At 34.1% G+C, this 27164-nt stretch overlaps 1 protein-coding gene across 1 annotated transcript in view; it reads left to right on the top strand.

Moving 5' to 3' along the window:
• Positions 1 to 27164, top strand: part of LOC142087598 (connector enhancer of kinase suppressor of ras 2-like) — a 219509-nt gene that overhangs the window by 145267 nt on the left and 47078 nt on the right. Inside the window, exons 10-14 of the mRNA XM_075161953.1 lie at positions 4074 to 4207; positions 4799 to 5004; positions 9787 to 9872; positions 11329 to 11583; positions 25245 to 25279. Of these exons, the coding sequence (XP_075018054.1) occupies positions 4074 to 4207; positions 4799 to 5004; positions 9787 to 9872; positions 11329 to 11583; positions 25245 to 25279 (716 nt within the window). The remainder of the gene's footprint in view (positions 1 to 4073; positions 4208 to 4798; positions 5005 to 9786; positions 9873 to 11328; positions 11584 to 25244; positions 25280 to 27164) is intronic.

The following is a 27164-nucleotide window of genomic DNA, read 5'->3' on the forward strand; positions in this document are numbered from 1 at the left end:
AGGGATGTCCATGTTCAAGCCTCTCATTGCTGTACCACCGGGCTTTTCCAGCTTCCTGCATCTTGTCCTGTTGTTTTTTGCAGGATGCATTGGGGTCATATGTTTGTTGTTTTGAACAGCACTTTTTAAATAGATACAATATTTAATTATCCCCAATATTTGCAAAACACACTCAGAATCACAGCAATGTATTTTGTTTCTGAAACAGTCTGAATTTTTCTGTTTGGCAAATAATTGCTTATTTCTGATGAGTTTTGAATTTACCATTTGTCTTTCATTTTTATTCTGGTATTTCAGCGTTGATTAATCATTTTACTGATAATTAACAATTCTCATTAAAAACTTTGAATAACATAGAGCAGATACCTGAAGTGTCGCTTTTCAGAAGTCCTCTATAAACAAATGTGTTTTTCTTGGGATTTTTTTCACCTGTGCATGTATTTGCACACACTTCGGCAAACATTCATTTGTACCCACACACAGTCAGTATAATCACTTTAAGTAATTTTATTGGAACTGAGATATAAGACTTAAAGAATTGAGTATGTCTGTTTAATTGATGGTTCTGGTTGGGATGATATTCACTATTTATTAAAATTACCTTTTTTGATTTGGGATAATACTAAAATATTTATTAAATACTCTTATTAAACCAATATTTTAATAATATTAAAAGACCCCTGTGCTATTTTGCAGATACCTAAAACCACTGAAATTCCATGTCTGATGTCACAGACGTATTTGGAGCTCAGAGTGAAGGTATAGATCTTTGCTACCTTCACTCTGAGCTCCAGATCATAGAAAATTATATTTGCTGGAATTATCTGAGTGATGATAGAGGAGGAGAAAGCAGGTGCTCTCTTCTCTTCAGTAAAGACTCCCAGGCCAGATGAGTGAAGAATGTTTCTTGTGAGCGACTAGCAGAATGACCCAATATGGTGTATTTGGATTGTGTGCATCCTTTGAGAAAGGAATAGGAACAGGCATTGTTACAAAGGCATAATGGCCGACAAATTCTTGGAAAGCACTAAAAGCGGGTATTTTTCATAGAGAAGGTGGAGAACATAAGTAAAGCTAAGAGGGGAAGGCAGAAGACAGCTTATCTGAGAGCAGTCTTGAAGCAGTGTATTTTCTTAAAAACTGAGAACACTTATATAGGGAAAGTGAACTTCAAGAGCACGCATTTCTGTAAACTCAGTGGATGAGCTCTTACAGTATGCCATTTGGAAAGGCAAGAAGAAGAGCTGGCATTTCCTTGGGGGGTAAAGGAGGAGGCACTCTTGGACCATTTTTCAAACGTATTTATTGTGAAATTGTGGGAGATGCATGAATTACAGTAAGGTTAGGAAAATAAGTAAAATGTTTGTCTTCAGAAAGGGGAAATGTAAGAGCCAGGGAATTATAAGTCAGACACTTAATATGCACAAACAGTTTGCGAGCACTTGGAAGATAACAGAGGAGTAAAAACAACATGAATTTATTATGAAGAAATCATTAAACAGATTTAATGCTCTTATGTGAGCAGTTAACTGGCCTGGTAGATGAGGAGAAGCTGTATATCTTACTCTGACATTAATACCTTTTCTCTTGACATTCTCATAAGTATGGCATAGAGAATTAAGGACTAGATGAAATTAAGATTGAATGGGTGGAAAATTACTGCTAACCTTGCCTAACAAATAGCTGTTAATGATTCACTATCAAACAAAGGATGTATCATTTAGTATTCAACAGATAGGTGATACATGTGGTTTCTTCCATGTTTTCCTGATACCCTAAAGGATCTGCTTACTAAATTTGCATACAGTCCTAAACAGGAGGACCTGCAACGGAGTTTTGGCTGGTAATGAAAATTTAGTTTAGAAAACTAGAAAAAAGCTCTAAAATGTAATGAAATGAAAGAAGGGTAAGTGTAAAGTATTCTACTTTGAAATAATCAAACGCAGTTTTTAAAAATGTAGCAATTGAATAATACGGTAATAATTCCAAATAATGTGGAAAAATACCTGACTGAGAGACATAAATAGGACTATAAAACACAAGATAAGTGAAATAATTATTGTGCTTTATTCAATACTAATACAATCTCAGCTGGGTGCTGAGTACACCTAGAATACACTGGGTACACCTAGTACAATCAGTTGGAGAAAGTACGGAGCACACTGTACAATTCACTAGTGTTTTAGAAAACAACACCTATAAGGGAAGAATTAGGTTTTTTTCTTATTTTTCTAGACAAAATAAGGGGAAAGAGATAGTATTCAGAATGTAAAAATAAATAAAAAGTTAAAGAAGAGTGAAGAGGAAAATTCTCACTTTCTGGTATGGGTAGGACAAGAATTGAATTAAATTGAAGCAGAAAAGATTACATTGAGATAAGGTTAGATTTTTTTAAATCTATCAGGAATAGCACAGCTATCACCCTGTTTGGGGGCAAATTGAACAGTCATATTATCTTTCCCTTTTTTTTCTATTGTCAATTCATTGACTAACCCGTAACCTTGACGACTGCTGAATATACAACCATTGAAAAGGAATTATGCACAAGGGACTTGGTATAAGTAATTTCTTTTCTGATTCTGAAATGGAGTTTCTGCTTGTCTTTCTGTGATGGTGATAACTTATGTTATGGGAAACTGTATCCAGCTGCAGGTAAGTTGGGGGACTACTAGAATATTTTACATTTAGTCTCTTTACTAATACTGCCACACCAAAACGGCAGAAATAATGGTAATATTCTAAATGTAGTGGTTGATACTGTGTAGAAGGTGGTAGGTCCTAATTACCAAAGATATGAGAAAGTAAGTAGTGAATGATTCTTGTCTTTGGCAGTCACTTCTTATTTATTTATATTGATAATACAAAAGAAACCTAAAACTTTTGATCAGAGTATAAGCTTAACAATAAGCATAGAAGAGTAGTATAATTTGGACCCCTATGCAGACTGATATTCTCACGAAAACATATCCTTTTTTGATATTTAGGATTGCTTTCACTTGTTGAATCACATAAAAATAATTTCAGTGTTTATCTCTAGAAGATAGAAAGCATTGTATTTAGAAAAAGATTATAATTGGTCTTTGTATCTTTCATCCAATTCCTAGGTCACGGTGTTTTCCTTCCACCTGTAGAAAACTAGTTGTATCTATTTAAGCACAATTTTGTGTTTGAATGGGAATTTTTCATATAAATAATCTAAACAATAACACTAAATAAAAATATTTTCTGTTTCTTGAATATAAACACAGACTACCTTGGACCTTGGTTGAAAAATATTCTTTGTGTATATATCTTTGTATCCTGCACAGAATATTTGGTTGTAGTCCTTAAAGCCATTGACTTGAGCCCTATGACATCTGAGTAAAAAAATTGTGTTTAATTTCATTTAAAAATTAAAAAAAGCAAAATTCCAAAAAGACACCCAGACTTTATTAATACTTCTAGTATTTATGATGCTCATGTTTATTAATTAGGTTAATTTATATTTCATTGCTAGTCACCATAGAACCTATATTTGTATCACCATGGTACAATCATCATGGCTATGGTTTCAGTAAAAAAAAAAAAAGAAACAATAGATGACTATGAATTCTGTTTTCTTTAAAAAAATCTATGTATTCTGTCCTTGTGAACAATAAATCTTCTACTGAAACCAACATTACGGTTATGAACACTTTCATTCAATGCAAGTATTCCAGAGTTCTGTAATTAATTTTTGTATTAATGGCATTTAATAGTATATGTCCTTCCTCCCCATATAATCGATTTCCTGCATTGGTTAAAAATCCTATTTTGATTCTGAGTTTCAGATTTTTCCATGAGATGGCTTTTAAATTAATTTCACTACTGGTCTTTTATCAGTTTCTTTCATAACTAGTCTTGAACTCTTTGGTAAAAGTGTTTCAGTAGACACCTTTTTGGAAGAAACTTCAGTAATTCAAAAAAATGGCTAATCCAAAAAAAGAGGTCAAGATTCTTAAAATTATGCACATTCACTTTGTTGTTACTTGTAGTGCAGAAAACATTAATTTATTCTTTATGTGCTTTTTGTTTGTTTGTTTGTTTTTTTACAGCCTGTAATTCCAACCAGTCCAACAAGCAGCTCTACAACACCAACAAGTACAATGGGCATATCCTCAAAAATTGAGAACTCTGCACTCCAGGATGTTTTCATTCTGTCTCCTATGTCAGGACTTTATGGCCCCAGGTATTTACATCCTAATGAATTTGAGGTTTTGAAAAATAAAATTTTACACTTTAATTTCACTAGATTAATAAAAACAAACAAACAAACAAAAAGCCCCACAAACAAACTAAATATTCATAAAATGAAGACTAGAAATACATTAAGCAGTATAACATTATTTTGAGAGACTTAAATTTCACTTAGCTAGATACCAGTAGAGCAAAACCTGGGTTTAGTCCTAAACCAAGAAAGCATTTAAAGAAGTCTTTAATCATTCAGTTTACTTTACTTTTATGTGACCACTTGTATCTTATTCTAAAGCAGGCATTTCTACAAGGGAAATCCTTGCCTTCTCATGTTATACCAATTCCTTATGCTCCTTTCCAAATACTAGAAATCTCCTGAATAACTATTTATATTGCAGTTAAAATGTAAATTAGTGAAATCATTAGGCTCCATTTATTGAATTGAATCACTTTTATGAAAGTTCACACATATAGCATTTCAATTACAGGACTTTTCATTTGTAGTGTTTGGGAGAGACCGTTGTATGCTTTAGCTTTACCATAAAATGGTTAATTTCTCCATAATCTTCTGGTTTACTGTTTTTAGGGATGAAATTGGAATAATGTCTTGTGATGACATCAGCAAATTTGGAAAGTCTGCAATGAAAGGCTCTGAGTCTCCAAGCTATTTTCTGGAGCATGAAAGTGGGAAATACTACACCTTAATTGAAGGTGAAGGCCACCCTGTAGGCTCTGAGTATGAGAGAAGCAGAGCTACAGGAGTGCGGAGAAGAGAAAAAACACCCACTCACGGTAGGCTTGATTTCTTCAACATTTCTAAATTAACCGGCTCTACGAATTGTGCTATTAACACTGCAATATCCCCAAATATCTGTCATTCTTTATCAGACCATGACCTGTTGGCTCTGAGTACTAGACAAAAGTTTATGTGAAGGAGTAATTAGTATAATTATAAGCTAACATTCAGGGTCAGGAGTAAGTTATTTATTCTGCAGTGCACACTTAAAATTTTCAGTGAGACTTAAGTTCATATTATCTGCATAGCTAGCATCTTGATTTTATTCAATTTCATTCACAAGCTCTTGGAGATTATTTTAGTTGCAGTGTTCTGGACTGTTAAACTTCAATGGAGGGCCTGAAAAGACTTGCTTGTGGTATAAAAGTATCTCTATGATATCTACAAGGCCTCCAAAATTCAGTGCTGTATTAAATGGATATAATTACGAGTAGTATCCTGCAATACATTGTTAATACTAGAAATATATTTCAAAATCTTAGAATGGGAACTGCTTAAATATATAAGATGCTATTAAAAAAATCATAAACCCTGGTTTTATGTAGAAATTTCATGTGTATGTAAATCCATATGGGTGTACAGGTATACAAACATGTATGTGCTTGTATATGAGCATATGTATATAAAAGCTATTGCTGAACATGAATTGATGAAAATTTTTTTTTGCTTACCTGTTAAAACTGATTTGCTTGGTGTTTGGTGAATTTTAGAAGAATACTACTGAAATACAGCAGTGTATTCATATATTTGCAGTGTTTTTATTTTCAAGGCAGTAAGTTATTTTTGTGACGCTTATAGACTTAAGATAAAAGATTTCTTTTAAAAACTGTCATTATATCTGATTTTGAAAATGGCATTATTTCTGAGCCTCAGAGAAAGCAATGACTCCTCCTTCTGATCATAGCATTCTATATGGGTAGGTTCTATCTTTAGAGATATATAAACGTGTGTGTGATGCCATCAATCAGTACTTCATTCACCTACTCTGAGACTAAGGTTTTTTTCCTTTCTCTCATTTTGTTAAAAAAGGTTCCTAAATTTTTTTGTCTTTGATATCTAGGAAAGGGAAAACCTCTCACAAGCTCAGAGTAGTAAAGAAAAATGTGTCTGTGAAGAACATAGCTAATAAAAACAACCTGCAGTTCAATGGTGATAATACCAAAGGCAGTTATAGTGGAAGATCCAGTAACAGTTGAAATGGAACACAGTTGGGGGCGGGGGGGAAGAAAAATCTTTAAACACTCCAGGCACTGATTCTGTTGGTCTGCCATAGAACTGGTTAGTCTCTGGTGCAGGATTTAATATCATGGATGTTATTAAATATAGTTTCCTATGCTTCTTTCAGTTGTTAGTACTTAGAGACGGTGCGGCTTTCTCTTCCCTGTTCTCAGACTGAGGTGTTCTTACCACCATAAATGTTAGAAGAGAGGGCAACTGACAGCCCCAGATGCCAAAACAGATTTTGGTAGTTAAGATGTACAAGCATTTTCTTCTGTCAATAAATGCTTACTGAAGCTTTCTTATTATATGTGAGATATGTATGGCATATCTACATAACTCACCTGGGTTAAAGTTTCAACTGCATTACCTTTGGCTAAGATCAGCTAATGAGTGACAGTTAAGTAATTTCACCTGCTGTTTTGAGAGCTGAGAGGGTAGAATTCAAATATGAAAATATGACAGCTGCAAGGATACTTCAAATTACGTCAAGCTGCAGTGATGGTTCACTGCAGCTAGAGAGTGATAATTCACTGTAGCTAGACACTCACAACACAGGATGTCCAACTTTCCAAGTGTTGTTCTGTTTTTGTCATTCTAATAGTTTGAAAGAAATCTTAGCTTATGTTTATCAAGTAAACAGAACTTTTGTCCTGTTTTTGTATTTTGCTAACTACAGCTGAATTTATGGTAAAAAATGGCAAAACATCAATTGTAAATAGGACAGGATCATGTATATATATATACACTACGTTTTCAGGATAGGGAAATGTTAATAGATCTTTGTTATAAGTAGGATATTTTTAGTAACTTGTACAGCCATATACTTGATGCTTGAAAGAGCTGTAACACTGAAGAGTAGGATTCTATCTTAAAACTAGTAATACTCAGTCTTTATCTCCCTGATTAGTGACATCATTTTATAATAAAATTAGAATGAAACATAGATCTTAACTGTGATTAAAATTGGAGCCAGATGGATGTCTTTGGCTCGCTTTCATAAATTCATTATTAAGATCATCATCAAATTAAGATGTTGGGCTTTGTGCCTGATTCCAGTAATACACAAGATTTTTCTTGTGTTTATGATGGTCAGTTCTGATTTTCTGTAACTTTGAAAATCTAGAAGAAATTTGATTTTAAAATTCTCAGGAATATGCCTTTGTTTCAAAAACAATTGTTAAACCAGAATTTTTTAAACTATAGATCAAATAAATCTGTCAGTTAACAGACTTCCAAATCCAAATTTTGTTCTACTGTAGTAGAATGTTTTGTACTTTTTGACTTAAAGATGTACACTTGAACCATCAAAGTGACGATATGTCTTCCGGTGGAAAGACAGGATTTATGCTAGATCCAATAAACACGTGGCTGGAACCAGATAGCCATGGGCAAAGTAAGGAAAATAAAACTTCTGAAGTCTTTCATGGTTGAGCAACTGCTTCCATTATTGCTAGGACTCACACAAACCACAGTTCAGAAATTGCTGCTATGGACTTTCTACAATTTAAGCGACTATTAGAAACCAGTCTCTGTTGCAGCTGGGAGGTGGAAGGATACTCAGGCAAATGAGACACTCAGTATTGATAATATATGCAAAATCCAAGGAGGCAAATAAGAAGTCCATTTTCTCAAACCATTCTTGAAAATTAAGCTTGTATTTATCATTGCTGTAGTGCATTTTTTTTTTTTACCAAGAGTTATACTCTAATATTAGTCCATCTCTAACATGCTATGGTATTTAGAGTTCTTGTTGCAATACATATCAAATCTCTTCTGTTTATGTGTTAAAGAGGCAAAAACATCAGAAATAAGTATTTTTTTTTTTCTTTCAATTTCTACTGGTATGCTTGTACACAATAATTTTCTACTCCTCAGAAAAATATCCAAGTTGCAATGATAAAACAGTTTATAGGTTACACTTATTTGGGAAAGAACTTGGAAGTAAAATAAGCAGTATGCAAAATCACTAGTTCCTTTGTTTGGCTTGTGTGTTTCCTGTCCTATTTCTATTTTTGATGTCGATCGTGCTGTGGCATCTGGCATTTGTGTTACAAATCTCTCCAGAGCTTCAGAACTTTCTTCTCTTTACAGAAATACTGCTGAGTTTTATTATGTTGATCTTCATTTGTTATGTGCATTCTTATTTTCATATTTTTGTTCTTTAATTTATAATCTTTACTTGTTTCTCATTCTTTTCCATATTACTGATTCTTCCTTTTGTTTGATTTGTTGCGGTTTTTTTCTTAATTAATATTGTTCTTCTAAGGCCAAATTTTATATTAGGAGTTGAATAATACATTTGTAGTTAAAGGTAGTTTCAACTGTTAGGCAGACAGGGAAACTACATATATTTTCATACAATTAATTATACGCTAACTTTTATGGTATGAGCAAAAGTATAATGTGGGAAAATCTCAGTACTCTAGGTATACGTTACCCCTTCAATTTTCAGAAAATCATGTTTTTCAGAAGCATGCTTGTCTTATATACCTGTTTGTTCTTAAATCCTCCTAACATTTGGAAGAATATATTTTGGAAGAATGGTGAATAAAAGACTATTAGCATAGAAATAATCACAGAAAGTACTTTGTCACTCTAATCAACCTGGAGAAATTGATAATGAAAAAGAAACTCTTGTTTACATTTAAATTCTATAATTATCCTAGAAAGAGAACAGTAGCAAACTACTTGAAAAAAATTTGCTCAAGTGCTAAAGAAACACACTAAATTTAGTCAGCTGGTATATGGAAAAAGGAATCTTTGGCTTTATGGGTCAGACAGAACTTAACCTATAATCTAGAGGGTGTGTTTCTGTGTTTTGTGATAATAATACACACTGACAAGGTCAAAGTGCTAATGCTTTATAGTCAGTTTTGTAGTATTCCTTGTTTAATGGCCTGCTATCAATGTTCTACTGATACCGTAGTAGGGAATAACTAATGCACATTAATATCTTACAGCCATAGTGCCATAAAATCTTATTAATTAAAACCCTAGTGTCTGAATCTTCTTTTGTTGTTGTTGTTACCAAACTGCACTCCATGTTTTCTTTTTAAGGCATTTGAAATTAACGTTCCTTGAAACTATGAGATCCCCTCATTACTCACCATGTGATTTTCCAGGTCAGATAGGTTTTACTGTTTAACTGATAGATATGTAATGTTGTATCTGTGTTAATAGTCTTTCTAGTTTTACTAAAGCATATTAGTCCCTTTCAAAACTGCTTCTCTCTTTATTCCAAAACACCTACTTAATGAGTAAGCAAGTTTTTACAGAACAGAGTTTAAAAATAAATTTGTAATCTGCTTTACATTTACAAGTGATATTGCCAAAGTCAGTGGTACTTTCCTTCAGATAGGTATAATGAAGAGGAGAATCCGGCATATATGATGTTTAATTGATCCTGAATGCTACAGCTTTAATAATGTATAGGTGATGATAAAAAGGATTGCTCTGAAGGGTCATGTCATGCCTGTAATTTATAGGCATTACTTACTCTACAGCCTTCTATTTTTAGTCTTCAAAAATTATATTGGTTTGTCTTGACTTGTTTCCAGGAGATTTAAGGCCTGTTTCTATGCCTACTGAGTACGGTTGGATAGGGGAGTCAAAAGAACAAAACATGTACAAGAGGGGAAGCAGAGGTGAGTATTTTTTTTTTCCTCTGCTGTTCTCCAAGAGGTTTTTTTTTTTTGTTACTTAAAAAGCATGAAGATATCATCACAGGAACCAAATCTACTTTTCTTGAGTGCTATGGAGAATATAAAAGAGCCTGGTTAGTATCTGAGTTTTTGTGTTTCTATTTCTGAAAATTAAGAAGTTTGTACTAGTAGGAGGGATTTATTCTATTATAAAGACAGACAAACATCAAGGGAAAAAAGACTTATAAGATTCAGATATATGTTAATAGCAATCAGTTCTTAATCTGCACGGTTCTAGAAAACAATAAGTGATGTTATAGATATAAGGTAATGTCCTTTGAGACACATTTTGGTTAGTATGAATGAATATTTGAAACCAGAATCAGCAATTGTACTGTCACTGTTCAGACTAGGAGTCCTAATCATATAAATTTCTATTGATTCCAGTGGGAATCATGAACTTTGGAAGAAGCATAGTGATAGCAAAATTCCTTTTTTCCTTTTTTTCCTCAGCTAAAAAGCAATTATATTAGTCAAAAGAATATTCTTCAAATATGCAAATATGTTTATTGTTATGCCAATTGTTAAAGATTCTTAAATAAATAGTGTTTTTTCAGAATCTTTTAGGCACAGTGTGGGTAGCTGAGGGGAGTTAACTTGACTACTTATAATATGACAAAATTGAATGATACTCTTGAAAATTAATACAGGATTTTAAACTACCTTTTTCAGTAATCTTCCATTCCAAGAGAAAATAAATTTCATAAATTTCATTTTTTCACAAGCTTTTTCTGATTTATTCCAAATCCGTTGATTTATGGTTAGTTTGTATTTCACTGTTACAGACAGATTCCTTTCCTCAGACTTGTGGCCTGGCCAGTTCCCATTTTGAAATTGTGGCCAAGTATACTGCACGTTTCCTTAAGACCATTATTCCAGTTTGTCAGGTTCCTTGAAATTACAATCCTTGTCTCTGGAATGGTCCCAGAGATGCTCCCTGCTTGAAAAAATTTACAAATATTTTATGTGTATGCTCACTTTCACCTCAAATGGCAGGGGGTGTCAGTAAATGTGGTACCGAGTTCAGTGCAAGCCCTCATAATTCAGTTGACATTCACATGACTCTTTCCAGTTTAATAGTAGCAAGTGATGATGTTTGACATCCCACCTTTTGGCTGTATTTATATTTTCTTTGTTACACAAGCCATATGATGTGGACTACCTTCATACTATCTGTCATGCAAGGACCTGGGTATGCATCTTTTCTATGCCGAGGTTTTGTGCCAACTACTTAGTTTGCTCTTGACTGGAACCTTGGTACAAATTAGTTTGTTTGCAGAGGAAAGAGCCTCAGATGAAGTGGGGCATTAACCAAGCTGATACAGATGCAGCCAAAATGGTTCTCTATTTGTTTCCTCTTACTAATGGTTCTTTTTTCACTTTTTCCCTCCAACAACTGACTCTGAGAATTCACTCCTGCGGTATCTGAGTGACGACAAGATACTGGTTATCCAAGAAGAGCCTTTGACACAAAAAGACAACAAAAGGGACACAGGTCGTAGGTCAAGAAAAAAGGGCAAAACCACAACCGGTCCCAACTACCCTATTAGTCCATCTGTGTTGACATCTACTATTAATGTTAGGCTTGAACCTGGACAGCAAGATGTCTTGAATTTCTCACTAGCAGAAAACAATACCGTCCCACTTTACCACGTAAGTACATAACAAAAACTTATTACGTAAAGTACATGGAAAATACTAAAATGTTTTCCTTTTAGGATTCATACAGGTATAAAGGCATATTATTCTACTTTATGTATTAATGTTGTATTTTATAGTCCAAGAAAGTTGCTTAATGTCAGTATCACGATAGCTTTCACATAAGAACCGTCTAGACAGAATGGAAAAATGCAAGGCAAGGACTGTTTGATATCAGATGCTTTAAGTAAAATAGTGCTCTTCGTTACTTAGTCTCACTGAGTTTAGTTTAATTTGACCGTATTATTTTTTCAAAGGTTCATAAGGATCCCATACTCAGTCTCTGATAATAATTAATTATAGATTAGTTTATCTGCTTTTATATTTCCACTTCAATCACTGTCTTGTAAAAACAGACAAGCTTAATGGAGTTACTGTTTATTTAAATTGCAGTACCATGCCACAGTCTAGTAATGTGAATTTGTTCATACTGATCACAGAGGAAATATTTTAGACTAAAAATTATGGAGACAACATAATTCATTGGATGAATGACCAGTTCTTGTAGCCACCATGAAAAAGCACTAGGCTCTCGTGACTGTCGCCTAGTGCAGAATTTCGCTGTACTGATTTGGATGTTCTGAGATAATCAATAGCCTTTCAGAGATCAGTCCTCACTGTTCATGCTTTGTATGTGTATATTGCTTTTTATAGAGGTATTCTTAAATTTTACTCATGGTCCATTTGGGAGCAGACTGCTCCATTCTCATGACACAAAGTAGTAGCTTCAAAGTATTTTGTGCTCAAACCTTTGTATCTTCAGGGCAGTTTTTTACTGAAAAAAAGCCTATTTCCTCCCCACATTTGGTATGGAAGCTTTCAAAGGTGTATCTATTTTCTAATCATGGTGAATTTCCTCCTAGAAAGATATAAGTGAAAAAGCAGGACTTGTAGCAAGTTTCTTTGGACTTTATTGCATTTGGGGCTTCTACTTGGTGTTTCTCTCTCTGAGCAAAATCTTGGGAGATGACTGCATTTGCATCAAGTCTAAGAATTCACCTCAGGGGTGAAATACAGCCAGTGATTTATCTCTATTGCTGTAGGCTGTCAGCATTTGACAGTCTGAAGATCAGATAATTTTCTTCCATCTTCAGGAGAATTGAGTTTCCCTTTCCTATGCCACTTGAAGTTAGCATTTTTGGAAAGGGTGGAAGGTCTTTTTCCCCAACTTCAGAGAAAGTCAAGTTGCTTATAAATCAAGTCATGTGATCATTTAGCGCGAGATGCTTATTCTGTCCATAAACTCTTACAGAGATTATCAGGATCACAAAGTCAAAGAAAAGGATTTCAAATGCAGAGAGAAAAGCAATAGTTAATTTACTAGGATGAATGAGAAAATTATTATGCAAGTCTGCAAAAAAACGAACAATATTTCATAACTTGGTAGGCGAATCAGCTGGTTTTAGTTAATTTTTGGAAGAGTGATGATTGTCTGTTGACACACCTGACTTCTGAAGAAAGGGAAATGGGTCAGATGGGGTAAGATGCTAGTTGCACCCTTTAAATAATGGTAGTTTTTGGTTAAGTTCCCAGAGTCAGGACTGTTGTCATATTATTTATTTCTCATCATCAATGCAACCTCTGTTTAAAGTTCCAAGGCAAAACAAATTTCCTGGCAAAGTCGAGATAAAAGTTGCTGTTTAATTCAGTTAAACGAGAATTTAACACTTGGAGTTTTTTAAGAAATCACCAAATTGAATCAGATCTATTGCCCTTCTAGCCTAGCAATGACAAAAGTCATAACTTCAGGGGAAAGTATAAGGAGGCAGGTGTTGGGCAACATACAAATCTCACCAAAGTAGTCAGAAGTTGATAGTCCTGAAGTGGATACTCTTTCAAAGATAAAAATGGCATTTCTCTTGAAGATTAATGTGCCACATATTCACCATGATTTCAGAACTGAAGATACATTATCTTGCACGATTCCCATACCATCATATGAGCTTTGTGTTCTGTATAGCAGTTTGCAAATCACTCTATACAGAAAAACAACCAGTTGCGCATTATAGAAATATTAGTTTATCTTAAATGTCTGCAATATTGTAATACACAGTTTTAAATTATTTTTTTCAACTGTTTTCTGTTTGGAGGTCACAGTGACTAGGAGCAGTTCTTCATTCTGTGGCTTTCATTGTATATTAAAAGAAATGCAACTATTTGAAACAGACATGATAAATTAGTAATATGATATTGTATGATAACACAATAAATATGAAAAAAGAACATAATGACATAATATGTCAACTGTAAAGGGTCTGAAGGAAATGCAGGAAACCGGAAAAAAAGGCAATATCATGGGAGGAGATAACATTACATGTAGTGGTTGGTCTACTTAAAAAGTCAGTGCAGTACCTCTTTCATAAACTCTATTATAATGTGCAGTAATTACAGAGGAGGACACAGGTAAAATGATTATTCATGGACTGACAGAGTGGTATAAATCCTTTTATCACCATAAATTTTCTGAACAACATTAGAGACAGACCTTTGCAGTCCTTCAGGAGATAGTCATAGGAATCGGAATATATCAGGCACTTAGTCAACTGCCTTATAAATATACAGGAGGAACTGAGTCGACAAATATACAAGAGTTGCTGACACAGGTTTTGTGGGTTCTTGCCAGTACAGAATCATTCGTATTAACAACATCTTTCCACTTTGAATACTGAAAGAATTCTGAAAAGCGAAGCAAAAAATTGTTTGGCATATCTATCCTGAAAGATAGCTACCCAGAATGAAAATGTAAAATATCAAAGAACATTTAATGGCATTTTGATATCAAAAAGGAAGAGAAAAATAACAGATAGTTGTGTTCTAGATAGAAATTTAGGTTTTAAGTAGATCATCTCATTTCCTTAGTATCTAAAGGTGTTACCAGGATTTTCATGAGCATTTTAATATGTTTACTTATTTGGATAATGAGATTTTATTCTATCGAGAATTCATTCTACAACAAAACTAAGGTTAATCAAAAGAATATACTTCTAAACTTTACCTAACTAAATCACCATAAAACAGCTTTTGCTACTTTCATTTTTTAAAAGAAAAAAAAAAAGAAAAAAAGGAATTTGTCTGAGGTCAGCTTACCTTTACCTTGCTCTTCTAGTCTGTGTTTTGTTTTTTCTCAGCTGTCTGGAGGCAGTACTATCAGATGACAAAACTGGTTTAGGTTTTTTTGGTTTTTTTATATGGAAGTCAAAACTGCAGAACTGTTATAATAAAATTTCCATGAATTCCTCTACACTAACACATGCCCAGAACAGCTTTTGAATATAGATCAAAATTTCAACCTAGATGAATGCTTTGGAAAATGGAGATGATTGATAATGTTAAGTAGGATCTTAATCATCTTTAGTAAAGGGAAGGTGATAGTGTCTTGTAAGAAACAAGTATGGCATGATGGAAGGAGAAATTGAGATACGCAGTGTCACTTAGCCATTGCTTTATTTTCTAAGCATACTTACATAAATACGTACCAAAAAAAAGGCACACACTTAACAGTAGTTTAAATTACCAGACACAGACGTAAGAAGTTTTACAAAATTGGTAATTGCATAGATTCACCACTAGATTAATGCTTTGGAAGGAATGTTGATTTGGAACCTAAAATTAAACAATTAGACTGATTTCATAAGTTGCTGTGAGGATGCAGAGTTACTATATAAAATGGATATTTAGGTAATGCAATATTGGCAGTATGCCCAGGATATAAAATGATGCATAAAGCTATGTTGCAGTAAAATATTACTGTCAAGAAACACTGCCCCTTTCAGGATATATTTATAACTCTAATTTAATTGGTATGCAATTCTGTGATGCATGTCACAGAATCTGAGGAAGGGTCAATTACAATTAACAAGGCTGTTATAATTAATTATTAATCAATATAGCATTTCTTAGAACATGACTTCCTATGTTTACTAATGCTTCACTTCTGAAGTGACATCGTTTACCAAATTAAGCCTAAATAGTGAGGCATATGTAAGTGTCACAAAAGTATATCCATTATAGCGTTGCTGAAGTACACTATTGGAATAGACCCTGGGCTTACAAAAATAGATTTAAAATCTGCATATGTTTTTATTTTGTATTACCAGAGCTCATTCTGAAGAAAATTAACTTATCAAGCAGGAGTCCTGGACAGCAGACCAGATGTACATGAGAAATTTTTCATTTTGCATTTTCCCCATAAAACAAAAAGTCTTGAATAGAAAACACTCTCCATCTTTAAACTGATGTTCAAGATTTTAAAAAACTCTAGCAAACTGTACATTTTCTGCTACTCAGTTACATTTTGCACTATGGGAACCAGCTTCTGTCTAAAAGGAATATTGGAGTTCTTATTCTAGACCCAGTCAGAAAATCCACATGGTGTTCAACTTTGTGGTTTTATTGCCTCAAATTTGCACTATTTTCTGAAGCTCTGAAATTTAATTTGCTACATTTTTTGCCACTTTGCTAATTTTAATGTTACTACATTAAATTCTCAAATAAGATAATGATCTCTCATCTGGTTTTACTTGGCAATAAATGTTTTGGGCCTATTACATACAAAGTAATTGGATATTTTGTTTTGTAGTATCATATATTAAGAAATTGGATTATAAACTATTGAATCTTCTAAATTTTTTGTGAATTAGAATTCAGTGTGTATAAGAGACTTAATTTTTAATGAATTTTAAGATAGATTCTTTCATTTCAATATTCCCTACATAGTAAATCAGAGATAATGGCTGCTTTAGGGTAGTCATTGAGAATGTTATGACAGTAGTCACTTTTTATTTTAAAGATCATTTGAAGCATTATAGTAGTTCAAGGTTAGTCACATGTTTCACAGTACTTGCTTAACTTGCTTTTTATTTTCTTCCTGCTGATCGCAGGAAGTTAGTAATGCATGCCTTTTAGCACAGAATGATGTAAATGCTATTTAGCTGTTCTTGGAGCTGCAGAAGGCAGCTTGACAAATGACATAAAGTTTAATGGTACATGCTGAGAACTAAAATGGGTGCAAAAACAATGTAGATCTGTTTTTTCTGTAATGCATGCATGCTGGGATGTGCCAGATGTTCCAGACACTTTTTGGATGATAGGCAGTCTGAGTGCTACTATGATATAAGTATAATAAGATAGTCTGGGAAAATCATACGTATTCAGCTCCATATGACTGAAGGAGGAGTCTTTTATTGCCAATTTTGTAGGAAAAGTGCTCGTATTTCATTTCTTCCTTCCTGCTTTTGCAGGAAGAAACAAAACTGTGCTAAGTGTCAAGGATGAGAATTACTTTCTTCAGAGTTTTATTTCCTTTCTGAATTGCTGAATAAATTCTATCTTTGCTTTTTATTTAAGTATCTGTAATATGGAAAACATTCCTTCCCTACCTTGCAGGTGTGTTGAGAAATCACTATGAGAATGATTATGTGGAATCTAGCTGCTCAGAGACGCTAATATAAGCCTTTCTAGATTCTATAGCTTCAAACTGATTCTGCCCAGTTGTATTGATTGTAACATAAGATTATTTTGCATTTGTACTGTACTATAACTGTGTACATGAAGGCTTGAGCTGACAAGTATCTAGCTAGTACTGTAAGATGGATCCTTCAGTAGCAATGTCCAATAATATATTTCTTTACAGTTCTGTTCAGACACGATTCTCTAAACTACACTCTTCATTAATCTATAAAGAGTTCAAAGGGGAAAAGGCATTTCACAGTATAAAGAAAAATGAAGAGAAATAAACTATGGTTGTCCTTAATTTCTATAAAAAACCACCTATTTGCAGTAAGGAGAAGCAAGAAGGCGTTTGAATTGGTGTTGGATTTTAGTCCTGAGCAACTTCCATAAAGTACGTTCTGTCATATGTTGAAAACTTTTGCCTATGAGTTCCACTGCAGTAAGGAAGTGAACTTACCATGGAATCTGAACTTTTGGTACCCTTTATACTCTGTCTATTTTGCAGAGTGAAAACTGTGTATAGATTCTCTAAGTTAGACCAAATTTAGCGCATGTATCTGCATAGCACAAACCAACGTTTGTCTCAGATATACCTTTTCAGATCCGGAAGCAACTTAGAAACAGGGTTGAGCTTACTCCTGAAATAATATGGATCTGGATCCAAGCATAGTATATCCATGGATCTATGGATCCATGTAGAGTTGTGAAGCTCAGCGGAGGTATCAGCATCTCCATTATTTGTTGTAGACCTCTCTTGGGTTCCAGTCATGCAGTATTTCAGGAGAGGGCCTGGAATTTTGCATTGCACACACTGCAGTGGTTAGAACAGATGTATTTGCACTGGCCTGTGATACCTGCTTCAGCAATTCAACCATGAGACAGGCTATGTATTATTGCTTGCTTCCAAATGTTGAGGCTGCTTTGTTTGCTTTTAATTCTTTAAATTAGTTAGATTAGTCTGATAGTTAGATTAGGACATTTTACAGCAAAGCAAATATGAGGCTGTCTTTATCCAAACATAGACAATGATTCCTTAAGTAATTTTGCCGTATTAGCATATTTAAATTATATTATTCTGCAGTCTTCAAACGAACCACTACAAACTACCAATGAAATGGTAGCATTCATTAATCTACTGTATCCTCATGTGTAAATTCCAAGTTGTAAAGCATTCTGAGTCCTTTGACTCCAGAAAGTCACAATAAAGCTAAGATTTACTGTATTGTATTATTTTAGCAAATGAATTTATGGCTTGTTTTTATTATTTCTCCAGGCTACCAAAAAAAAGTATTTTATTTCTGAATTTTGTATGTGTAGTCTAAAGATAAATTTAACAGCCATTTGGACTTATATGATTCAGCATTTGTTAATAAATATCAGCTACAACTGATACTATTGCTACCATAATTGCAATATTTATCATCCAGAAGAATGCACCAAATACAAATATGCAAACTCATCTTCCTTTAATACAAATATCAACTCCTACTGTTGCTGACAAAAGGATCAGTATGCAGGAAGCCAGCTGTAGTACTCTGAAGACTCTCCTCCGAGTCTTCCTCTCTATTCACTGGCTCAGGCCTTGGTCCCTGTCCTTTCCCTCTTCACCTTCTCAGCAGGCTTCCTACCTTCCCCAGCAAGAGAATGAGCAAAGGGTTTTGGAGGACGAGAGAAAGCTTTGCAGGACAGAAAAGGAGGTCAGTCCTGTAAGGGCAGGGTCATGGGTAGCCTGTACCTACAGGAAGGGGGAAAGTGAGAAAAAGGAAGCGGAAGGAATTGCCTGTCTTTTTCCCTGACCTGTGTAACTTCTTGAGCTACACTACATCCTTTCAACTTCAGCCACTCCCCATCTTCCCTTACCTTTCCCATGGAATTCTGTGCAGCAAAATCACTGCTGAATATTGGGCTGCATGTCGGCTGTTCTTAACTTCTCAGCAAGAAAATGTTTGCGCTTCATGACAGTAGAAACTTGCAGTTCAGAAATACCTTCCATCTAACAGCATAATTTCATGTGATTGGATTTCCAACTGTATTAGGGCTCTGAACGCTTTTTTCCTGGAAGAAAACTGGATTGTGTTTTTCATGTGAAATCTGGAAAGCTTCACTGTAGCTTTTATTAAATGGCATTGAATTCTACCTTGTAATTTTTCTGTGATGAAATAAAATTCTGTTCTCTAAACTTTAGTGGATACTTCAAGTGAATGTCCACTTTCGTTGCTATACATCTTGTATAAAATCAAGATTTCTAGCATACAACTTGGAATGATTGCTTTTCCCATAAAACTCGGTAGTTCTAGTTAGTTTATTGCAACAAAATCGTATCCGGTGTCTGTTCCAGAAAAACATAAGAGTTTTGGAGAGCACAAATATATTTTCAAGTTAATATGCTGGTTTTCTTTGACAAAAAAAAACCCACACATTTCTTTGAAAGGCAGTATTTATTCTTAATTTTTTAAGAAAAGGACGACTTTTTTGTTGGGTTTTTGGGGGGGAGATGTGTGAATATTTTAGTTTGTTTATTTTTTACACCTTTGATTGTTCAAATTAAGCCTCCCTTAAATTTCTTTAATTTTCCTTAAATTAAAAGAATGGATTGATGAGGACAAATGTAGGCTTTGGTCAATATAAAATACAGTTTATCCATTGTTGTGATTTGTCCTTTTGGACTATTTTTTGCTTTAATACATGAGATGAGAACTTTTGATAGTCACAGGGCATTCTTCCTTTAGATATTCTTTTAGAACACTTTTTTTAACCTCATGTATAATCTGGGATAGCTTCTCTTTTGGATGTAACATTTTTCCAAAAATGGAACTTCCATTCTGTTAAAAATTTTGCCGCTTTCTCTGTTACTTACTATGTGCTGACATAATGTTCATAATGTATCATATAATTAAAAATTCTGAGTGGATATTTTTCTTCTGTCTTTAGTTAATTTTCTCACCTGTCATCTTGGTTTTTTCAGCATAAAAATTGAGTACCTCTGAACTGTACATGGATGTCGCTTGCATGAAATTATTTTCTTTTCTCTATTATCTCTCCCCTCAACAAGAGAGAGTGGAAGAAAAACCTCAAAGGCTGCTTTCATTTTTAGCTGAGCATAACAATTTTGCAGGTGTATTCAATGGGTTAAGCATCAGCTCACTGAGCTAGAGAGATAAGTAAAGCCCCTGGCAACAAGACTACTCTTTCACTTTTGAACAAACATAATGTAAAGAAATGCTTAGGATAATGAATATGTGAGTTAAGGAAGCAGGAGTAGAAATCATTTTTGTAGGGAATTTAATATCTGAGTACAAAAGAATAGAAGAACAGTATTTATAATAAAGGTAAAAGAACCTTTTTTGCATCTGAATAAATGACATATCTAGATGGAACGAGTATATTGCATTTGACCATTGAGATTAGTAACTCTCATTACCAAACTATTCTAGTCTCATTACCAACTATTCTAGTCTCTTCCACTAGTAAACAACAAAAAAACAATGACTCTTGAATGTCTTCACACTATATCTGCAGTTCAGGGTTCTTTTGTTTTCTGGGATTTATGTGATTTCTTTACTTCCTAGGAGAAAATATTTCTTTTCATTATGAAATCCTCATTCAAGGAAACAATTTTTTGCTTATCAGTTATTTATAGAAATTTCAGTATAAATAGGAGTTTCAACAGGATTTGCTTTGATCCTATAGGCCTTATTGTCCTCTCATTTCTACCTGTGTAAATCAGAAGTACATCCACTAAAATCCCTAGAGTTACATAAGTGTGAAGCTGACTCTAAAGAAGGCTGATAGGTGCCAGTGACCTGAATTTCACAGAAGTCGTGCTCTATAGTCTGTGACAGCATGACAAGACTTGTGCCTCTTGAGTCTCCCACATGTCTACTAGTCATGAAAGTGGCCTTTTAGCAAGATGAAGTAAAGTTTTAGTTTGGGAACTAGGATAAGGCAATTTGTTTTCCAAATATCAGGAATATAACACTGTTAAGAAGCAACTGCTCAAAAAAAGTTATATATAAGGTTGCTGAAATTGCAGGTAGGAGTCTACCTCATATGAGTCATAATCAGTATTGTATCTGTGCATGTAATTACAATTACACAAGGAAATTAATTATAGCTGTATGTACACATGTATAGAAATGCCAGTGTGTGGTTTTTTCCACATACGCTATCAGAAATCCTTTTATAAGGTTGGGATTTCGAGCTAGCAACTAGATTGTACTCCAATGATAGCTTCTTTGGGGATAAAAATTCAGTCAAATAAAAGGTCGTACATCATAGAATCATAGAATACCAGGTTGGAAGGGACCTCAAGGATCATCTGGTCCAACCTTTCTTGGCAAAAGCACCGTCTAGACAAGATGGCCCAGCACCCTGTCCAGCTGAATCTTAAGTGTCCCATGCTGGGGAATCCACCACTTCCCTGGGGAGATTATTCCAATGGCTGATTGTTCTCGTTGTGAAAAATTTTCCTCTTGTGTCCAATTGGAATCTCCCCAGGAGTAACATGTACCCATTATCCCTCGTCTTTTCCATGTGACTCCTTGTAAAAAGGGACTCTCCATCTTTTTTGTAGCCACCTTTTAATACTGGAACATGGTGATAAGGTCTCCCCTAAGCCTTCTTTTCTCAAGGCTGAACAAACCCAGTTCTCTCAGCCTTTCCTCATATGGCAGGCTTCCCAGTCCTTTGATCATCTTTGTGGCCCTTCTCCGGAGCTTCTCCAACCTGTCCATACTGTTTTTTTGTAGAGCGTATATGTATTTCCATACATATGTGTATGTTCGTATATCTATAGTAATCCCTAGTGTCCATACTTAAATACTGGTAATAATATGTATGTCATTAATGAATCAGTCAGGAGCAAAGATTTTTTTCTAATAAATTAAGTATTGATAAAAACTTGAAAGGTCATAAATATGTTTTCTATTGCTAGCATTGTAATTATATTACAATGTACCTTTCAGGTACTCATATCAACTATTTTCTCCCTCTCTGTATTTATACAGATATTCTTCTTTGCTCTTTTCTAAATTGCAGTGATCTAATCATCAGTTACAATTTGCATAATCTATGAGTAGTTAAACAGTTAACTCATATTTTTTCTTTTTCCCATCATTATAGAGCCATTATAAAATTTCCCTACTACAGACTATTCTTTAGTTAATTAGATTAGATTATTCAATATCTTTGAAAATTAGTGCTCATTAATGCAAAAAATTACTGGTGTTGAAAGAAAGACCTCTAGAAAAACATGTTTTATTAACAGAAGCACGTTTCACTCTAGTGTGTCTTTTTCAGGCTAATATATGTAAGTTCACAACATCCAAACAATTGTTTACAGTTGTACTAATGGAATATATCTGATCAAAAGGAATCTCGGAACCACGATCCAAGGTGATCACCCATGATATACGTGTTCTTTGTGCATTTTTTTGGCAGGAAATAAGTAATTGGGCTGGTTTGGTAGTGGTAGTGAAAATCTGTAACAGAGGTGATGAAAAGAAGACGGCCAGCACATTGTTAACACGGAAGATTATCTTAACTTTGTCAGGGAAGGGAGTGTGGGATGATTCCCGTTTGGGAGAGAAAGTGAATAAATCCTGATTTAGGAAACACTTTGCTTTTAGTTTGGGAGCAGTTTTAGAAAATAAAGGACTCTACTGATTAAGAAATAGAATGGGAAACAGTTAAAGTGACTAAATTATTTTTCCCACTTTTAGTTGCTAAAATTAGTAACACTAAAATGCAGAAGGATATAAGAAAATCTTTGAGCCTTCGATTATGAATAAATTTTATTTTTATAACAGTATCATGGACAGTGCTGCTGTCAAAGTTCTTTTACTCGGTTGGCCACAGAATATTTTACTAGGCTGTCCACAGTATTTTCAGGGATGATCGGACTGGTTCATTCATATTTAATAGTGCATTAGCAGCAGCAGAAATTTGACATTTATTATGCAGGATTTTAGTGAAGCTCTTCAAACAGATATTTTGCTGTAGATGTATGCTGTTATCTCTTACAGTCTGCTTCAAGAAAATATGAATATTTGTAGATAGTATATTTTCGTTTTTGCAGGTTTTCTAATCTAGATTTCAGTGTACTCTAAGGAGGATTAAGTTGTTTATAGCACTCAGGAAAGCCTGTTATAGTTTTGGGTACTCAATCACCCAATGGGGAGCTCCTACCTTTGCCTGATTTCAGCAAGGTATGTAGGAAAACTCCCTGCTTTAAGTGTAAGGGCACCATTTCATTACTTTTCATCAGCTAAGATAATCTTATTTGAATGGTAACCATCTTTGATACTCACATTTGCTAGGATATTTTAACGAATCAATTACCAGAACAAGTAAAAGGCAATTTTTTAGTAGTAAATAGTATTTAATGCAGCAACAAGAGTTACTTGTAAAATATATAGCATCCTAATTATTGTGGAAGGTAAGAGACGGGAAAGCCTACATAAGTGAAAACTTTTAAGTGTGTACCATTTATGTTATATTGTAGACAGTTTTGCCAAGACGTATTCTCTGGCTTGAGTGTAGGTTAACTGTGGCAACGTTTTATTTAAAACACGAGCATGTCACAAAATGTACCAGCTGCAAAACCAGGAAGAGTGCTTAGCATTCTTTAATTTTCAGCCCTATGATCATTACAATGATCATTATGAAACTTCATGTACTGATTTAGTGATCCACTTTTGACTTTATATAGGCTGTCAGTACCTTCATATGCTTGGTAGTTTGGAAATAAATCTTTGCCATTAATAATCCTGCTGTATGTTCACCATGTTCTGGCAGTAGGCTGATTCTCCTTCGAGTATGAGGAACGCTTTGGGTAACAGGAATGCTTGAGAGAAAAGAAGAGAAAGTAGTCGTGTAGACGTACATGGTCCTGCTCTGGGGAAAATGTCTTTCTGATCTTAGGTCAGATAATTGGTCTGATCTTATTAGATGCAAGCAGGTGACAGACAAGTCTCCTGATACATTTTAATATTACTGTGGTATCATCAATCCCCTCCAAACTTATTAGTTATTACCAAAGTAACTTGATCGCTTAAAGGTTTTTTTTCACCTGCTTCAAGTGGCAAATCTTCTATTATCTATAGTAGAAATAGCATGGTAAAAGATGATAAATGATTCTGTATATGGATACACCAGGGGGAGATGTGAAGGAGGGAGGTGGCAAAATGCATGCTTGTCCCCTGAACATTTTAATGTTTTCTTAGAAATGCATGCTGTTAGAATACAGCGGTGTTATAGCCCATGTGGTTAAACAGACCCAGCAGACTTCCTGTCTTTTACATGTGCAAGACGCACTCCAGTTTTGTAACTGTTCTCTGAAGTCACGTGTGATCAAATATCTTACAGTATGCCTAAAGTAGTGATATTAAAACACAAACATTATACTTACAAAAAATAATATGTTTCCTATTTGGTTATCCAGAAAGCATATAGTCAAAGATTTTTCAAGTACAGATTTCTGCATTTATAAACAAATACACATTTGTTTTAAAACATACACTTTTGTAATTTCAAGATGAGAAACTGGTTTTTAGCTGTGGGAAAACTTTTCCATCATATAGCTTGGTTTAAAGTAACAAAAACAATCTGAAGATGTTATTTTTAATCCTGAGTCACTTACTACTAAAAGACATGTTCATTTCCAAACCTCAGAGGAATAACCAGTGTAGTAAATCAAGTTATGTGAAGCTATATAAGAATGGTATTAAAGAAAGTTTTGATGACAGGTTCATCATTGTTCTTAAAATCCTCTGTAGTTTGTTCTTCTGAAATTCTGTATTCTGTATTGTCATATTTGTCCTTTACACTTAACAAACTGCCTTTCAAACATTAATATTTTTGCAAACATTGACATTCTAAGAAATTTTTAGCTCCCTTCTTACTTTAAAGAGCTTTGATCACAATTTTACAGCAGCTAAAACTATTTTAAAAGTGTAGATGCAAGTTGCTTTAAATATGATTTTCATAGTGACATAACATTTAGTTAGAAATTGAAATAAATTTTCCATTTCCTTTTCCTTAGCGTTACAGAATTACTACTGTGGTTTACTTCTGAGACTTCTTTCGCTGCGGATACCACTATGTTGAGTGCACCAAGGAAGTATAGTCTTTAGTTGTGCTTAATACTGTTTGTTTTTCTTCTACAGAGAGCAGGGGACACAGTCAGTGGAGATACTGAAAGGTAATTATTTCTCTTATTCTGTATTTAAATATATACATAATCTATCTATGAATTATATTCACTTGTTTACTTTTAGAAATTTAGTTGCAATATTTGAGGAATAAATTTTCAGGGTTTAGTGATATTAGCATTAATATAATTTAGTAAATGTCATTACTTTATTTGCTAACATCAAATATAAATATAGATTGCAAAGGTTGAAAAAATACTTCAGATGTAAGTTTATTAATTACTAGCAGGAAAAAAATTATACTATTACAAAGTAGCAGATGTTTTCCCCCATCCGTTTTTTTTTGTTTGTTTGTTTTACTTTTGAAATTTAGTACTTCAGGATCACACTGAGGATGAAAAGAATAATGCATGTCTAGCATGATTTTTGGAAATAACCGGCAGAATTTTTCGGTGAACATCTACATGCTAATTCAGTCTGTACAAAAGTTACTGTTTATATTTGTGGCTCATATTTTCTAAATACTAAGAATGAGGACTTCAGTTTTTCCCTTACAATTGAATTTAACCAACTAATTCTAATGAATAAAATAGTGATTTTTTCTTTCTTTCCTTTGCGGTTTATCTGATAAAGTATGTTCCTATTCTATAAGTCATATTAAAAGAATAAGTTTGAAATAACAGATACGTGGGTATCATAGAACGTCATAATTAAGCTTAATTGGAATCTGTTAATATGGTTAATTATTCTTTTTTACATCTTTTCATCCTGTATATTGCCTAAACCTATTTAAGAAGCTAAACCATGCACCCAATATAAAATAATTAATTACAATTAGCGTGTTTTCACCAATCTAAAAGATTTACAGTGGTGATAAATAGTTGGTATAAATACCACTAGATTACAGCTAGAAGTCTTAAGTACATCAACATTAGTTGTTGATCACCAAACACAAGTAGTTTATTTCAAAGGCAGTTGTAACAGTAAGAATTTACTGATGTCTCCCCAGTTGTAGGGTGCTGTGCATGTTTAAAATGGCATTCAACTACATTGAGTAGCACTGTTATCACAGACGAAAGTGAGGTAAAGATGGAGTTCGAAAGACTTTTTCGAGGGTAAAATTCTATATCTTATAAAAGACAGTCTTGTCTCTCCATTGCCATCATTGTAGTAGTCCATTACCTCATCCATTACCTCAGCTAAATATAGATTCTGTAGTGTAGTGTAGTCCCACTTGGCATTTAGCAGCATCCATCTTGTATGAGGCAGGGGTTACATGGGGGGAAAAAGTGTGTCATTCTCAGTCTCTTTTTAAGTAACAACCGGATTTCACCTTTTGCGCTTACCTCTTGTATTGGAATTTTCAGAACTTACCGTTTTCTGTAAATCTTATGTATTTGCTGTTTTCACTTAGTCTCCCAACTCTGTCATGCCAGGTGCTGTTGTCCTGTTCTTCCATCACGCTTGTTTCTCCTCACTTTTTATCACTCCCTTTTCTCACTCTCTTTCATTCCAGTGTGGCTGCTCTCTCCCCCAGGTCTTTCCTACCTGACTTTCAGCAACAGAAAGAAATCACAGACCAAAAAAAAAAAAAAAGTCATACTTTTTGTCTTCCTTCTCCACACCCATAGTTTCTTGCAGTCACAAGGAAGAGTTGCAAAGGAGTTTTGTTCTTCCTAGAGCAAAGCATGCCTAATTATTCCGAGTGGATTGCACATGCTTAGTTTGGCAGGGTCATTACCATCCAGATGGAACATCCTTGGTGGACAGGACACAAGTCTCTACTGGACTTCTGCCAAGAGATATTTTGCAGGGACATATGACTTGATGAAATTTTGGCAAACCTTCATAGCAAAAGGCTATTCTTTTATATTCTAGCAAAAGGCTATTCTTCCATAGAATGACTCTCCCTTTTCTAATCCTTCTCCCACACAT

This window comes from Calonectris borealis, chromosome 13, assembly GCF_964195595.1.
Source record: "Calonectris borealis chromosome 13, bCalBor7.hap1.2, whole genome shotgun sequence".
In the NCBI taxonomy this organism is placed as follows: Eukaryota; Metazoa; Chordata; class Aves; order Procellariiformes; family Procellariidae; genus Calonectris; species Calonectris borealis.